General features: G+C 39.9%; 1 protein-coding gene across 4 annotated transcripts in view; it reads left to right on the top strand.

The window, feature by feature from the left end:
- Positions 1–15473, top strand: part of USP22 (ubiquitin specific peptidase 22) — an 89454-nt gene that overhangs the window by 3921 nt on the left and 70060 nt on the right. Inside the window, exon 1 of one of the 4 annotated variants that reach the window (XM_063414813.1) lies at positions 289–400. The exons of 2 other annotated variants lie outside the window; for them this stretch is intronic. In XM_063414813.1, coding sequence (XP_063270883.1) covers positions 377–400 — 24 coding nt within the window. In that variant the 5' untranslated portion in view covers positions 289–376. Of the gene's footprint in view, positions 1–288; positions 401–1382; positions 1597–15473 lie in introns of those variants that run through there. One more of the 4 variants, XM_063414815.1, reaches the window with a different exon arrangement.

Here is a 15473-nt window from a genome sequence, read left to right on the forward strand (position 1 = left end):
ACTTGTAACTCCTGATTTTTAATTTGCCGTAGTTAGAATCTGTTTAATAACCTGATGGCAAAGCTTGTGTTTCTGGAGGTCATGGACTTTACCTTGAATATTTTGATGTGAAAATTACCTCACACTTAATTAAGTAACACTCTAGAAGAGGTCCTTAAATTTGCCACCACTACTCCCCATTCAGGAATTACAGAGCAGACAGTGGAAGCAGCCTGAAAAAGGCTTGTGTTAGACCTTCATGTCAGCTTTTTCCATTTTTTTGTAGGGTCACACTTGAAACACTTCGCTTATTCCTTTAGAATTACAGATGAGAAAAACCTGTTTTGCAGTGCTGAATGTAGCTTTTGTCCTCATCAGCGAGCAATTACACATGTAGATGCATCTTTGTGTCCAGGAGTTGGTAAGTAATGGTTTCATTGCTGGAAGGGCAACTGAATTTATGATTAAATTCCCTCTTCCTGGACTATTCGCCTTGGAGGAAAACTGTCTCATTCTGAATGGTTCTTACTATCACTGCCCTGAAAAGGCTCTTGACGATAAAAGTAAACTGGTGATTGTGACCACAGTTGTGATATGCACAAGGTTCTGTGTGGAATTTCAGACTGTTTGTTCAGTGCTTCACCCAATAGATCAAAGAATAATTGCCTGTCAGGGGCTGTGCACTCTCGCTGACAGCAGCTGCGTTCTGGCATATTTCTGCCTGCTTGAGAGCTTCTCTTGTTTTTCCCATTATCCTCTCTTTACATGGATTCTACAGACCAATTGATCCTTTCAGATATGAAGAAACATTTGCTTTTATAGGTGATGACTTTTTGTCAGGTATCATTCTCCACATGAACTTGTGACTTCAGTGTGTGGTTCCTTGTAATATTTTGACAGATAATCAATTCTTAGACTTAAACCTGAAATTACTTTGCTTCATCTCCTAACTTTCAAAGTAGAAAAAGCTTAAAATAACTTAGCAGATAACTGCCGTGTCATGTTTTCAGTAGCAGGTATTGTGGTTCACTGGTCTAAATCAGTGTGTCATGTTCTTGCTAAAGCGACCTTGCAGTCTCCAGGGTAAGCTGCTGGTGGAACTTCTCTTGTGCCTGTTGAGGCACGTTTGCTCCCCAAGGGCCTTGCCCCATGTACCTGTCCAGGAACAGGGAGGTGTTGCTTAGGTGTTTTGCTTTGTACTGTAACCAGCGGGCCAGGAACCTCAGCAGGCTGTGCCACCTTTGCAGGCTCAGTGTTTGGATTGCTTAAATTAGTGAGGGAATCTTAACTTGTTTTTCTTCAGCATTTTTAGCATGTGCACCAAATGTCTGGATTATAAATCCTGTGGAGCATTTGAAAGGGGAGTTCAGGGTTCAAGAAGCAGGTCTCTTTTTCAGCTGTGTACTCTGCTTTGGCTGCCTGAGTGAGCTGTCTGACTGAGGAAGGATGTTCTTCTTTGCCGTGTGCTGTAGGAACTGCCTTCTCCCTGAAAGCCCATGAGAAGTGTCAAAGTCAACTGCAAGCTTCATTGTTCAGGAGGTCTCCAGTTTCACACCTGAGCAATCTTCATTAGTTCTTAACCACTAAGGATTAAAAAAGTCCTTAGACCTGTTGAAGGTAATGTTCTCTTTCCTCCCAGTGTGAAGAGATGACCTTTGGTGTGAGAGATCCCCAGGTGTGAGGTTTTAGCTCTGTACCCAGTGGAGCCTTGTATATGTGGGACTTGGCAGATTGGGAATGTTCCACTGAGTTTATGTCTCTGGTGCTGAAGAACATAATAGGAGACCTTCTTCTTCCTAGTGGTGCTAATCCCTATTTTGTATCCTGTGCCGTGTTTTTTTTTTAAATCACTTGTTGGTTTCTGGGCCAAAGGTTAGGAATTAGTCTTGCACCGTGAACTTGGAGGTGATGAATAGCAATTCTTAAGTTGTGGGATCTGAATCATCAGGAGTTCTGTTTTTTAACATGGATTTAACAGTAAATGCAGTTTTCTCCCTAATTGTGTTCATTCCCTGTTGTAGAGCAAGAAGATGGATCTGCACAAGCTGATGAAGGAAAAAATAAGATTATGTTATTTATTTTTTCTGTAGGCTTATCAGCAGTCAGAGGTTTGCTCATAGCCAAGCTGTTTGTCAGAGTAGTTGTAGCATCTCTTTAGTTTTGTGTGAAGTCAATGATTTTATTTGCTTAATGCTGAAAGCTTTTAAACTGAAATGACAGCGAGTAGTGTGAAGGTAAGCAGGGTGAAATGGCTTTGTTTGATTTGCTGGACTATCTGTTGAGCTTTATTTTAAGCCATCAGAGCTTTAAACCCCAAACAAAGGTTAGGTGATAGCCTCATTTTTGTTTCAAGCCTTAATCTGTAGAGTTAAGGTGAAACCAGAGTTGCAAATTGCTTGCAAACCTTGTACTCTCCTCCTTTAATTTGAGGATTTTCTGTTTCAGTAACTGGTGTAACAAATTTAGAGGCAAATGTTACTGACGGGTAGTGGAAGTTTTCTTCTTGTGAGTTGCTGAGTCCCCTTCTCCCGAATTACTGCTCCTCGAGTTGAGCAAATAAAAGTGTTTTCCTTTGGGATGGACTCTGGGGATCCTTCTTCTTAACAAATGCTCTTGCAGCTCTTAGTTTGATTCCCAGTGGTAGCTGATTTGTTTTAAACCAAAGAGTTTAAAACCTTGTGTTTCCCACATTAAACCAAGTACCCACAGTTTTTCCTGTTCATTTGCAGATCTATGAAATCTTATGAGCTATGAATTCTTATGAGGGAATGATGGTTTCTTTTTGGTTTTTTCCTGGTAGATATAGGGCTTTTTTATTATTTTTTTTTATCAGCCACACCTTTCCATTTCACTTGACTGAGAACTACTTTAATATGCTGGGTTGGGTTTTTTATTACTTGTATTCCCATGGTTCTCCAAGTATTTGTAAAATGTTTGTAGCCTGCAGCAGTAACCAAGGTGAGGAGATACACATGTCCTCTTATTACCCATCAGGTATAGTGGCACCAGGAGAAAGGCAGTCTGAAGGTGACCCATATGCATTTCACTGGCCTGTTCAAAACATTATATAAAAAAGAAATAATTTTTTTTCCTCACCATGCAAACAGCCATTGTTAGAACCTTTCTAGATTTGGGCAGATAGAGCTGCCTAGAGCCACTTTCTCCAGAGTGTTGTTAACTGCTGGACAATGGAGCAATGAGTGAAATGCTATAATGACTTTACAGTTTATTCTGGTGTCCTGGGCTGTGTTGTCAGCAAGCAGAGTTGGAGCATAGGGAGAGCCATATGTTATCTGAGAGGCCTGAATTGGGAACCTTTCCTTACAAAACTGTTCTAGAAGCTGAGAGATCTGTTCTGACTGGATGAGAGCTCTGTCTTGGTAGTTGTATTCTCTTACATATTGATTTGGCAGTCCTTTATGTACACTCGGCTTAATTCAAGCTAAGAACTTTGCTGCATTAGCTGGTAATAGAATCAATGTTCAAAAGAGTTACTCCTTGCAGAATTGACCTGCATTCTGTTTGGGAGTGGGACCACATAATGCAACTGGCACAGCAGCTCAGGAACGATCTGTGGTTTACTTTAGTGCTGGAGAGGCTGCCATGGTGCTGATCTCTCATTTAGGGGAAAGAATCATTTTATCTGCCTCAAGACCTATTTGAGGATCTGTAAAGTGAACTGTTACCAGACACCAGTTGACTCAAAGTAACCCGAGATTCACTTTATCAGTTGATAACTGATTAGCAGCAAGCAGTCTGTCCTGTCACATTCTTTTGTGTGTGGAATACAGCAAATATTCTACTTTAGATTTTCCATTTCTCTGCTTAAGTAGAATGTTCCTTAAGGTTTGAATTTATTTTTCTTAAAACCTCTCAGTGATATGTAACTGTAATGTAAAACCCATCATTTTTTTGCCTGTCTCTGCTACTTTTAAAGTTAGTAAAGATAACTTTTCCCCCTCCTCTTATTCTTTCTTTCCTGTATTTAATGGAGCTTGAAATTAACGTGGCTCTTCTTGTCTAGCTCTTGCATAGTATCACTGTGATGTCAGCATATCCCTGGTGGGAAATATATCTGTGAAGATCTACACTGCACTGAATTTGTCATTGAATCAAAAAAATGGGTATTAGACAAGGTGAAACTTGAAGAAAAGAGAAAAAAGTGGATATTGGTAACAAGAGTGGTTTTCAACACTACTTAAAATGTAGTGTCTTTTTAATGTAACTATTGAGGCTAGTGCAAGTTTTCATATCCTGACACGAATTCTGACATTAAACATGACAAATATATTAAATATCATCACATTCAAAGTAGGGGTGAGAGGCAGCTCACTAACTGACAGTGCTTAGAGTAAGTGTGAAGACAGAACTGGGATTTGACTGAGCTTAAATGGTCTTGTCCTTGTACCATGCTGGTTTTGCCATGGTTGGTTTGAACACACAACTGAGCTCTTCTGCAATACATGTAAAATGTGAAAATATAACTATTCATACCTTCAGTGAGTTGTGTTTATGTAGAATTAAAATGTAGAGATTATTAATCTACATTGCATTCAAGAGGTCATTGGAATATCTTCTCTTTTTCGTTAGTGCCTTCATCTGGAGTTCTCTGTTGCAGCTCTTCTCTGGTATGTTAAACCAGGTTTTCATCCATATATTAATCCATAGTTTAAAATGTATTATATTTTAAAATCATCCAGTTATTAGTCCCTTTATTTTTCTGAAACACACAGAAGAGCCTGCAGTATTTGAATGTAGTTGAGTGATGGGGATGATGGAGTATCAAACACCCATGTGGTACCGAGTTCCATTTGCCTCGCTTGTCACTCAGAAGCTCATGCATCCAAGTAGCCTCTTTTAAATGGGCTTTGGCTTTGGATTCATCTCACTGAATTGACTGCCAGGGCTTTTATATGTATGTTTTGCTTCTGTTTTTAAAGGGCTTTTGTTTTTGCATCAAGTACAGACTTGAATTACTTCAGTGTTTATCAGCACAAGGAGAGAAAGCAGCAGTTCATAAGCTTTATTTTTGCCTACCTCCCCCTTGCCAACTTCTATTTAAAAAGTATCTTTTCCTCCTTGTGTCTTTGTATAACCTGATGTTATTTCACAAAGTTTGTCTAATTACAGTTTGTGCCTCTGCAATCAGCCTTGTTACTGCATTGCAAGTCAGATTTTAAGGGACCTTGTCTACAATACACTTGGTAAATAAAGGTGAGATTTATTGCACAGCAGATGTGTGACGGCTCAGTAAGTGCAGACAGCTGAGATAGCTGACTGATTTCAGTACCTCGTTTGTGTTAGGTGAGCTTTTGTGACCCTCTGCCCTCCAGGGACAAATGCAAAATTTGTCTTAAGGTTTTATGTTTTTCTTTGCTGTGCTTCATTATTTTCATATTACTGCCCAGTTTTGCTCTGAAATGGATCTCTGTCCTGTTGGCAGCTGGTGACCAGGGTGAAACTCTCATTCACGTTGGCTCCTGTGCATTTCTGACTTCTGCCATGCTCCCTCAGCATGCATCCCCTTCCAAGAGTTTATTATTGGATGTGTTTATCTGCATGATGAACACTCAGTTCTTTGGTCACTCATGACTGCATTTTGTGTTTTTGGTTGCGAGATGATCTTGATGTGGAGAACAGGATGAGAAATGCCATGAAAATAGTTTCAAGAGTTCCTGCAGTTCTGTGCATGAAGAGGAACAAAACTCTCTGTCATGATGAGGCTGTTCCCTAAGGAAATTTATCTTATACTGTGTTCAGCATAATTTTATCTTACTGCCCTTCATGATGTATTTCCTTGTCACATAGTAGTTCTGCTACTTAGAACTTTTTTTGCTGTGCAAGTTCCAGAGTCACCCCAATAAATTCAATTTCTTCATCTCTTTATAATAATTATGTCCTTATTGAGAGGTTTTGGGGAGTAGGAGATATTTTCTTTGTCCGTCTTAGGCCGTGTACTGCAAAAATCTAATGGCAGAAAAATAACTGCAAGTTTGCAGTAACCTGAAGAATTACTTTATTATTGCAATTCTTTATAAAATAAGCAGTTCAACTGTAAGCACGTTATGCCTGTGCGTAGAACCTGGCAGACAAGTTGTTTCATGCAGCAGTGAAAAGGATGTTAAAGAGAAGGTGAGTTAGCAAATCTGACAAGTTTTAAAATCTTGAATTGAAATTTGGAAACTAGTTATAAATATGGGTTCCAGTGAGACACAAGTACCTGATGGGATTGGTAAATGGTTTGGGTGAGAGGAATGCCACTGAGGTAAAGGACAGGCAATATTTGATTTACCAGAGAAAAGCAAGAGGTGTGAAATTTGAACCTGTCTGTGCATTATGGAGACTGAGTGAGGAACATAAAATCCACCTCTTCACTGTGAGTGAACAAGAATCTTTCCTTAACACAAGTGTAAGGAATTACCTGCTCTGGGCTGCACGTTCCTGCTGTTGTACTGTTGCTGTGTCACGTTTGTGTGGTTGTGCCATAAACCACGAAGAGCAGGTAAAGATGATTTTTTTTTTTTCTCTTACTGATATTTCAGCAACATGAGTAGTGACACTGGGAGGCTGCATGTGGCAGCTCAGATAATAGTGGCTCAGGACTGTGCCAGTGACAGAACATGTGTATTGTCCTAATGGTGGCTTCTTCTGTGAAGAGTCTCTAGTACTGATTTCATCCCAAAGGTTCTGTGAAGGAGCCTCTGTTAGTGCTGCAGTGGTGTGTTTGTACCTGCTGTTCTCACGGGTGAGAACACTTCAGCACTGGTGTGTGCTGAGCCTGATACATGAAACTTCTCATGTCTGCAATTGTTGGAACTTACTCCTGTATGCAAATGAGTTACCGCAGTTTCCATGTGAAAAATAAATGAATCGGGGAGTGTAGAATGCCTGTAATCTGTGATCAGCTATTACAGCAAATCCACTTTTCATATTATGTTTAATTTAATGAATTGAATAGTGTTTTTTCAAGTAATCAAGTTATGAGCCACTCGTGTCCCTCTTTAAATAGGCCCGTCTCTAAGATTTCTGTCTTTTATAATCAAACTCTAAGCTTAACGTAACTTTTTTTTGTTGGTTTAAAGCGTGTGGTCATGGGGCATGTGCCTAGATCATGCTCCTGCTGCATGTAGTTGAGGATGATGGGATAATGGGAGTGTAAATTATCTCTTTATGGTGCTGGTTTTCCTCTGGCCTCCTCCCTTGTGCAGTGCAGAGCAGCCCCAGGGCTGTTGTGAGCGGTGCCAGCTGGCTGCAGCCCTGGGGGCCGCTGTGCCAGATGGAGACAGCAGCGCTGCAGTGAAAGCCAAACGTGATTCCCGGGGTCGTGGAGAGGTGCAGCCTCTGCAGCCCCGCCAGGGATCCCTGGGCAGGAGCCGTCCTGGGACTCAGTTACTCCTTTCCTGCAGCCATGGAAAGGATTGGGCTGAGGCATCTGTCAGGCTTTTATTTGGAGTAGATTCGTAATATAATATTCAGCTATTAAACATTTTCGGTGTGTTAGTATCTCCTTTTCCTAGATTATGTTTCTGTACTCTATCAGTGAAATGTTCAATTCCATAGCATGTACAGATGCTCAGTATTGAGACAGATTTTTTCAATTTGATTAAGTGTGGTGCTTCCTGATGTGTTGTCCTGTTTTTTCCCTGACTACTGAAAAATGCTGTTATCCATAAGATACTCAGACTAGAAAAAGCTTGCTAATGCTGATATTTTTAGTTTTTTCATTAAAATGAAGCAAAACCCCAAACCCTTCATTCCACTGTCTGAAATGACAACTTCAGATATGCTCAAAAATAAAACCAGAAGTTTAAATCCCTTCATTTGCCTGGTTGACTTTATAGTTTTTACTGAAGAAAATCTATTTCCTAGAATACCATTGAAATTGGTTGTATTCAGCCCTGTGGCTTTTTGTGTATTCCAAAACAATCTTAGTGTAGAATAACCTCATCTGCACAAGATGTACCCCACAAAATCCTTGTGTTTGAATATTCCCATCTGTGGAGATGAGGACAATAAATGGGTGAAACTCTTTAAAAAATCCAATTCCCTAGTGGCTGCTCAAACAGATACTTGTTTTGTAGAGGAGCTGAGATACACCAACCTCTACCCAGTGTTTCTTCACTCTCTTGACCAGAAGGCTTTGTTCTTATTGACCCATTAATGCAGCTCACACTTCTAATCCAGCAGCCCGAAATAGCTGCCAAGTCTGGATTTCACTGTGGTGGCATTTGCTGCACAGGTAGTTGCTATAACCCACCATGCAGAATTGCAGCTGAACCCCCCACCCTGAGCTGAGGCATGTGAGATTATTTTGGGCAGATATTTCAAGTGTCTTGATTTAAATAAGGTAATAAACTCAACTTGATAGTATGTACAAAGATGCTTATTGGAAGAAGAATATAATTTGAGTTAACTCTCCCAACAGTCTCCAGAACTGTTGGGTATGAGTGGGAGCAAGGAAGGAAGGATGTGCTCGTAGCTCCCCTGCCCTGATGATTGTGCTAGAGGAGTGAACTAAAAGGGGAATGGACCACAAAAAGTGGTAGTTACCATATTCCAGCTTAAATACTATTTATCTCCGCTCTTAAAGAGGGAATGGTGATGTTTTTGTGATCTCTTAGGACATGACAGAGGTTTGGGAGTGATTATTCAGTCTTGTATTAGCAAGGCAACTGATTTAAGGCTGAGTCTATCCTGAAGGACACACCAGCTTGAAGTAATGAAGCAGTGGGAAGAAATGTGTGGTGAGAAATAATTTAAAGGCTTTAGATGTATTTACCTGGTTTCTTTACAAAGTTGATTTTTTTCAAAGTGACCTTCAGTTGCAGGAACTGTTTCTACTCGGTGTGTGCTCCTCTTTGCTACACAATATTTTTGCTACCTTTTTACTTGGAGAAGCTTCACATCACAGGGAATTGGAGGTAATTTCCTAGCAAGGTAGTAAATGACTTGTAATAGCTTCCTTACAAAATTTTCAACACATACTGTTCTCTTAATTCTCTCTTTTGCAGGTGAGTTATATCTACTTACAGGTATCTGAAATAAAGCTTTTCAAGAAAATAGTGACATTTTCCTTTTGTCATGCAGAAAGCTCTGTTCTATGTAAATCCTTGCTGAGTGTGATGCCTGCAAGACTGTTCCTGTCACTTTAAATACTTTTTTATCCAGCTACTACTAATAGTAAATGAATTAGTTTTCTTTCAAGACGTGAAATCTTTTTGTGCTGCTCTTCCTCTGTGCTGTACCCCTTAACCTCACCAATTCATATGTTTCATCTCACACTGCTTAACTTCTTAAAGTATTTCCTTCAAGTTAAGGTCTTGAAAGTAGAACACATAATATGTGAAATCAACTCTTAACAGCATTAATGTACTTTTTTTCTGGTTCATGAAGCAGAGAGATTGCATTAGAATTGAAACTGATGATTGGTGGAATTTTCAAACTGTTTATTGAAAAAGATTTAGCAGACCAGATCAAAGAGCAGAAGTCATGCTTTATAGTTCTGTCAATTCTACAGAGTTCAGGCAGAAAGGAGATTCCACTATGTTTTCTTCAGCTTTGTCCTTCATTTCCCTCCGCAGTTTTTGGTTTAAGAACTCTTGGTAAGGAGCTTTGGTTCCAGGTTTATTCTCTCTGTGGTCAGTTAGCTGGAAAAGTGGAATGGATGACCAGGAGTCTGCTTCTTAGCAGAGATGGGTTTTGATGTAATTTCCTCTCTGACCTTCCAGCGAGGCCAAAGCTGATTTTGGACCTGCCCTTAACTCACAAGTACTGGTGAGTTCTGCTGCGGAGCACACAAGATCTTACAAACTTTGTAATGTCCTGAGTTGGGTTCAGTGATCACACCAAGCTTTCAGAGCCACTTATCTCATATCAGCTTGGTTTGACTGGGTACTTCAGTGTTTTTGTGTTAAGCAGGAGGAATGTGGTGCATTGTTTCCCAATTTTTGTTCTGTATCTGTTCTTTGCAGCACATCCTCTATGACAGAGAGTACCTTGTTTGCAATGGCTACTTTTTTTTTAATACTTTTTTTCTTCCATACCATGATATTTCCTTCGTGTTTGTACTTCTCCGGCTGTACACTGCCTTTTCCCCTAGAAATTATCTGTTTGTTTACAGTTTAGACAAATGTCTACATTTCTGTGCTCCTAATTTCTTAACATGAGCCCACCCTTTCGAGCCTGAGCATGGAGCACTGCTCCTGACACAGAGCCTGAGCAGACTGTTCCTCATGCCAAGGTTGTAAGTGTTAATCTTGCTGCAGACTGGGGTGATAATTCATTGCTGTCACAGCAACACATGCTGAAAGTTGCTTCTTGCCAGATTTGTTGGCTATATGCTACACTAGAGAAAATTATTTCAAGAGTCTTATTGCATAGCCAGATGCTGCAGAACTCGTGCAATCAACGTCCCCTCCCCCCTTTTTATAGCTGTTCTGACTTCAGGGAGGAAAAACTATTATACACTGAAACATATTCCTGTGTAAGACTAGTGAAGACGTGGATGAATTTCTGATTGTGGCTAATTTTTCTGGTTTTTCTTGTAGGGAAGTTCTGGATTGTGTTCAGGATAAAAAGAAAGGAAAGCTTTTAAGCTAGGATGATGGGAATTTGAAAAGGAAATTAAGTGTCTCCCTTGCTGTTTCAGTTGTGTTCTCTGCCATAGTTGGGTGCTGTGGAAATTCTGTGTTTCCTTTAAGAGCTAGTGACTAGGTTGGCTCAATTCTGAAGAACTGAAGCCTCTGCTATCTGTATCCTTAGGATCTCTCAAAAGCAGGAGAACCTTTGTGAACTCTGGATATCATCATATCTCAGCACTGGCCTAAAGATGATGTTTGGTTTAGTTGTATCTGAGATGTAGAGCCCTGAAGATGAAAATCAAGTGGATTTTTGGTACAGGATCTGAGTCCCCTATAACAACTTAACATTTGCTCTCATATATGTGCTGTAGAAAAATGCAAGTTATGTAGGTTTTTTCACAAGGTATCCATTACAGTTTGGGCATGGTGGTGTCTGATTTCCAGGGAGCTGAGATTTACTGACTGTTTAGTTAGACAGAAATACACTTTTCCCAGTGTATTTCCAGCATAAATCTCATCATATCCAGTGGCTGGGCATTGTGTCACCATTAATTTTATCCTCGCTTGTATTGTAAGAGAAGGTGCCATAGAAGTTACATTATTATGGATGTGTTCCCATAGGACAAAATCCAGGTAAAAACGCAGTGTTGGAGATTTTATTATTACCCACACATTGTGTGTCATGCAGTGCTCCTCCGCTTTTCATTCCTTGTGCCTCAGTTCTGTGCACTTTGAGATCACAGGAAACACTGCCCTGAAAATCAGAACTCAGAAGGGCTCCTTTTAGACATGAGCAAATCACCTCTCTGCTTGGCAGGGAGAGCTTTTCAGCAATTTAAGGAACTCGGAGAAGGCCCAAGGCCTCAATGCTTTCAAATGCTTTTTTAATCCTGCTGTAAAGCATAAAGGCCATGTGTTTGTCCCCAAAACACCACCCATGTTTATAACTGTGGAGACAAAGCAAGAGATCAGGACTACAAATACGTACTGGCGCTCATGGAATATTTTTGCTCTAATCTATGTGTGAGATTACTGGTGATTTGCAATTGTAATACTCTCCTGAAGAATCCCTTGGTTTGCTTCAAGCTCTTAACTGGTTTTTCAAGTGCAATATACCAAGGAGATTCTGGCTTTTCTTCAGATAAAAGACTTTATAATTCACTTTCTCCCTCATTCCCATGTTTCCCCTTATCCCGCCCTATCCCAAACTTGTGGTTTGTGTATGCATCATTTCATTTTTCCGTGTACAGGGGCTTGAAGAGCCCAGACAGTTCCTGTTGCTGGGGTGGCCTGCACAGCTCTTGGGAGCTGAGGGGAGAAAGGTTGAGTTCCCTGTTCTGTTTCTGGCCTCCATTGCCATGTCCAAATGATGGATTGAGGCTCAATCTGTGCATTAGAGATGTTGAATTTTTTCCTGGTACTGTTTCCGTGAGTACAGGAATTTGTTTAGAACAAACTGACAGATGAGTTCTCTGTTCTTACCAACATTCAGATTGCACTGTGGTTATTTTTAATAGCAAATACAATGTCTTTTTTTTTCTTTTTAGCAATGCCAAGCACACACAAATGTCTGCTGCTATGTTAACTTTGAGGGATTTGGAGCTTTGATGAGTTGCTGTGTATCAGCTAATGTTTTCCCTAAGTGTTGGTAAGTCTGTCTGAGTATTGAAAGCTGGGACAGGCTAGATCCATGGAATAATGTGCAAAAATGTGTCTCATCTGCCAAAGAGGATTTTTTAGTATGTTCAGGGCAATAAATAATTAAAAGTTTCTGAAAACTGTTAAGGTTTGTGTGGTATGGGGAAGAAGGAAAGCAAATGATAAATACATTATTTACCTCTTTCCCAGTGAGACTGCAGTTTGAGATCTTCAAGTCCAGCTGTCCCCTCCTCCCAAATGCAGTTGCTCAGTTGGGAGACAAGAAGTGCTAAGTTGATCTGTTTGCTTAAACCGATTGATTTCAGACCTCAGTCATTTACAGCTTTGGGGCAGAGCTTGTGGAGTCCTACCTTGTGATGATGTTTCCCTGTTGGAATGCAATGTGGTAACTCCTGAGATTGCATCAGATGGATTCCCTGCTTAAGGGGAAGCTGTGGATTCCAGCAGACCGTGCACGTTCATTTGGGGAGAGAACTGAAATTGAGAAGGGAAGGCAGGACCCACAGAGCCCTTGCTGCTCTCTGAACATTGGTTTATTTGGCCTCTCTGTAATTCAGTCTTCTGCTTGATAGAAATAATCACCTCCTAACACAACAAAAAAGTTCTTCATTTCTGTATGGAAAGTAAGTAAATGGAAAATAATGTGAGATGGAACCCTGTACAACATCTCATACAAAGTGAGGGAAGGTGGAAAGCCTCTTTGTTTTGGGTGGGGAGATGATGAGGAAAGAGTATTTTTAATATGTTGGTTGTTTGAGAAACCCTGAGCAGTGAGGATATGGCAGGGAATTCACTACTAACTGCCTATGTGAGTGTGTTAGAACAACCCAGAGTTCTGTTCAGGTGCAATGATCCCTCCAGAGCTTAAGGAAGAAATGGAATTTCAGGCTGATTCTGTCAGGGTGGTATTTGGTGGCACAGCTGATTCTGCCCGTCCCAGCAGTGTGTTCTGTACATGATTGTTAACATGAGGCCTTGGCACAGAAGCTGCTGGCCAAGTTTGATTTCCCTGAAGGACGTTGTAAAGTCAGCAGAAATTACAGTGTACACTCAGCTCAGAGGGAAGTTATGGCTCTTTCCTATGGATAGACCTTCTTGCTTGTTTGTCCTTTTTTAAAAAATGTATATGTTGAAATTCAAATTTAAAACTGCATAACAAAGGAAACTTTTTCAATCAGTCTGAAACCCGAAACACTTTCACTTGGTGCTGTAGTAGCACATGAGATTTCTTTTTTGTACCAATACTCCTTATTCTTGGAGAGTCTTGAAGTAACATATTGGCTGATGGGAAGCCACTTGGAAATGAGAACTCTTTTCTTCAATTGGAAAACCAAATGAATATATCCTTAAGTCCCTCAAAAGCACTGCTCATGATATCTGATGTCTGTTAATCGTTTCTTAGGAGAAATTATAGAAATGTTACTCATTGCACTAATTCTCTACAGTGTTTCTAATTACTCCATTGATTTTTTTGAAGCGTAGATTTGTGTAAAGGAACACTGGGGTATATTTGAACAAATACAGAGCAATAAAATTGTAATTGTAATTCATGTATGTTCAACAAACATTAATTTTATTAGTTTTTCCAGCAGTCTCTGTGTTTGAAGTGTGTGGTTGGTTCTTTCCTAAGCCTGTGGTTCATTAAACTTTCTGCACTGTTTCGTCTCATCTGTCAGGCAGTCTCACGTTGATTTGGTGTTTTATGTTTAGATATTGTGTAGATAAGTAATTTTAAAAAGTCAACAAATGTATGCAAAGGCTGGTTTAGTAGCTTTTGGTAAAGTTTTCCCTTTCTCCCTTGTATTGTCTTCATCATAAAAGAAGAAAAATGTTCCTCAGGTTGTTCCAATCAGTCTGCATTCAGTGACTGAGTTCTGGTCCACTGAACAGTCACTGCTGTGTTATACCAGAGTTAATAATACTGTGACTTCATCTATTGTTTTACTAAAAATGCAAATAATTATTGTAAGTGGTTATAAAGTTTCTTTCAATCCCAGTGTCTCATGACAGGCTCCTATTGAACCTCATCTCATATCATGAGAGACCAGAATGTGTGACAAGAAAATGTGTTTTGGTATTTAGAATCCTGTGAGAGCACTAACTTACTTCTTTTTTGTGATGTTGTCGTTGGGTGGAGCTCAGGGTTTGGGGTTTGTTTTTTTTTCCTATATAAATGCATTTCCAGATGTTAACTTTTGAAAGCCTCAGTTGGAATTTTGAGGTTTTAATCCTTCATTTCATTGCACAGAATCATTGTGGGTTTTTTTTTTTTTGAAGTTTAATTAGGGTTTTTTGGTGTGTGTATATATGTTAAAAACCCCCACACATATAGTCACTGGTAATTTGCTTAACCTTGGGCAGGAAAAGTGGAGAATGGTAATAGGAGATGCTTCAAGGTGTGTGGTATCTAGTATAGTACAGAATCTGTTCTTTCTCTGCCTTTTTAAGCCTCAGGTTCACTAATTTAACGATCAATTAAAGAGGCTTCAAGGTCTGCTGTGTTTTGTCAGAGCAGCAGAGCTAGACCATATGCAGGATGTCTTTTCCCTTTATCCTTTTTTGTAATTTCTTTGGATGTATTTGGCTGTTGGTGTTTGTTGTCTTATTCTCTGACTAAAAGATTAATTCGGTTTGGGATAGGAGTTAAAAAGCAATTTGTTTCACCAGTGCAGGTTCCAGTTTTCATTTGTGTCTTTTTTTTCTACTTGGGAGTCTTCAGATACATGGTTGTTGCTTTCCAAAGAAGTTATTTAAATCACGTGATTATTATATTCACACAACTGAAGTTTTCTGTGTTCTGCTTTGCACAAAAGTGCATGTGCCAAGTACCTTCACACTCCTCTGATAAAATAAGCTCTAAATTACATCTGAGTAATTCTTCTTCTGAAGCTGTCTGCAGCTTTGCTGTACAGGTGCCCTTTTGCTAAATGAAACACTACTTATCTTAATTATTAGTGTTAATGGACACGCTGTGGGCTCAGTATTTGCTATTGTCAGGTAGAATCTAAGTTATGTCTTTTTCTGCTTGACAAATGTGACAGAACTGTAGTTCTGAGTGTCGTGTCTGAGTGAATCAGTGCCACGAGGAGTTGCTGGCAATCACCTGGAATGCAGAAGCAGACTGACTTCTCTTCTTTCAAGCATCTTGTGCAGGCTCTGTTATTCCTGAAAGGCCATGTGCTCCTAATTTGTCAGGTGCATGTGTTCTAGTGATAGCTCCTTCTGCATTTTTCTCTTCTTAAAGGTCTCTCAGCT

Source organism: Prinia subflava, chromosome 17 (genome assembly GCF_021018805.1).
Source record: "Prinia subflava isolate CZ2003 ecotype Zambia chromosome 17, Cam_Psub_1.2, whole genome shotgun sequence".
Taxonomy (NCBI): Eukaryota; Metazoa; Chordata; class Aves; order Passeriformes; family Cisticolidae; genus Prinia; species Prinia subflava.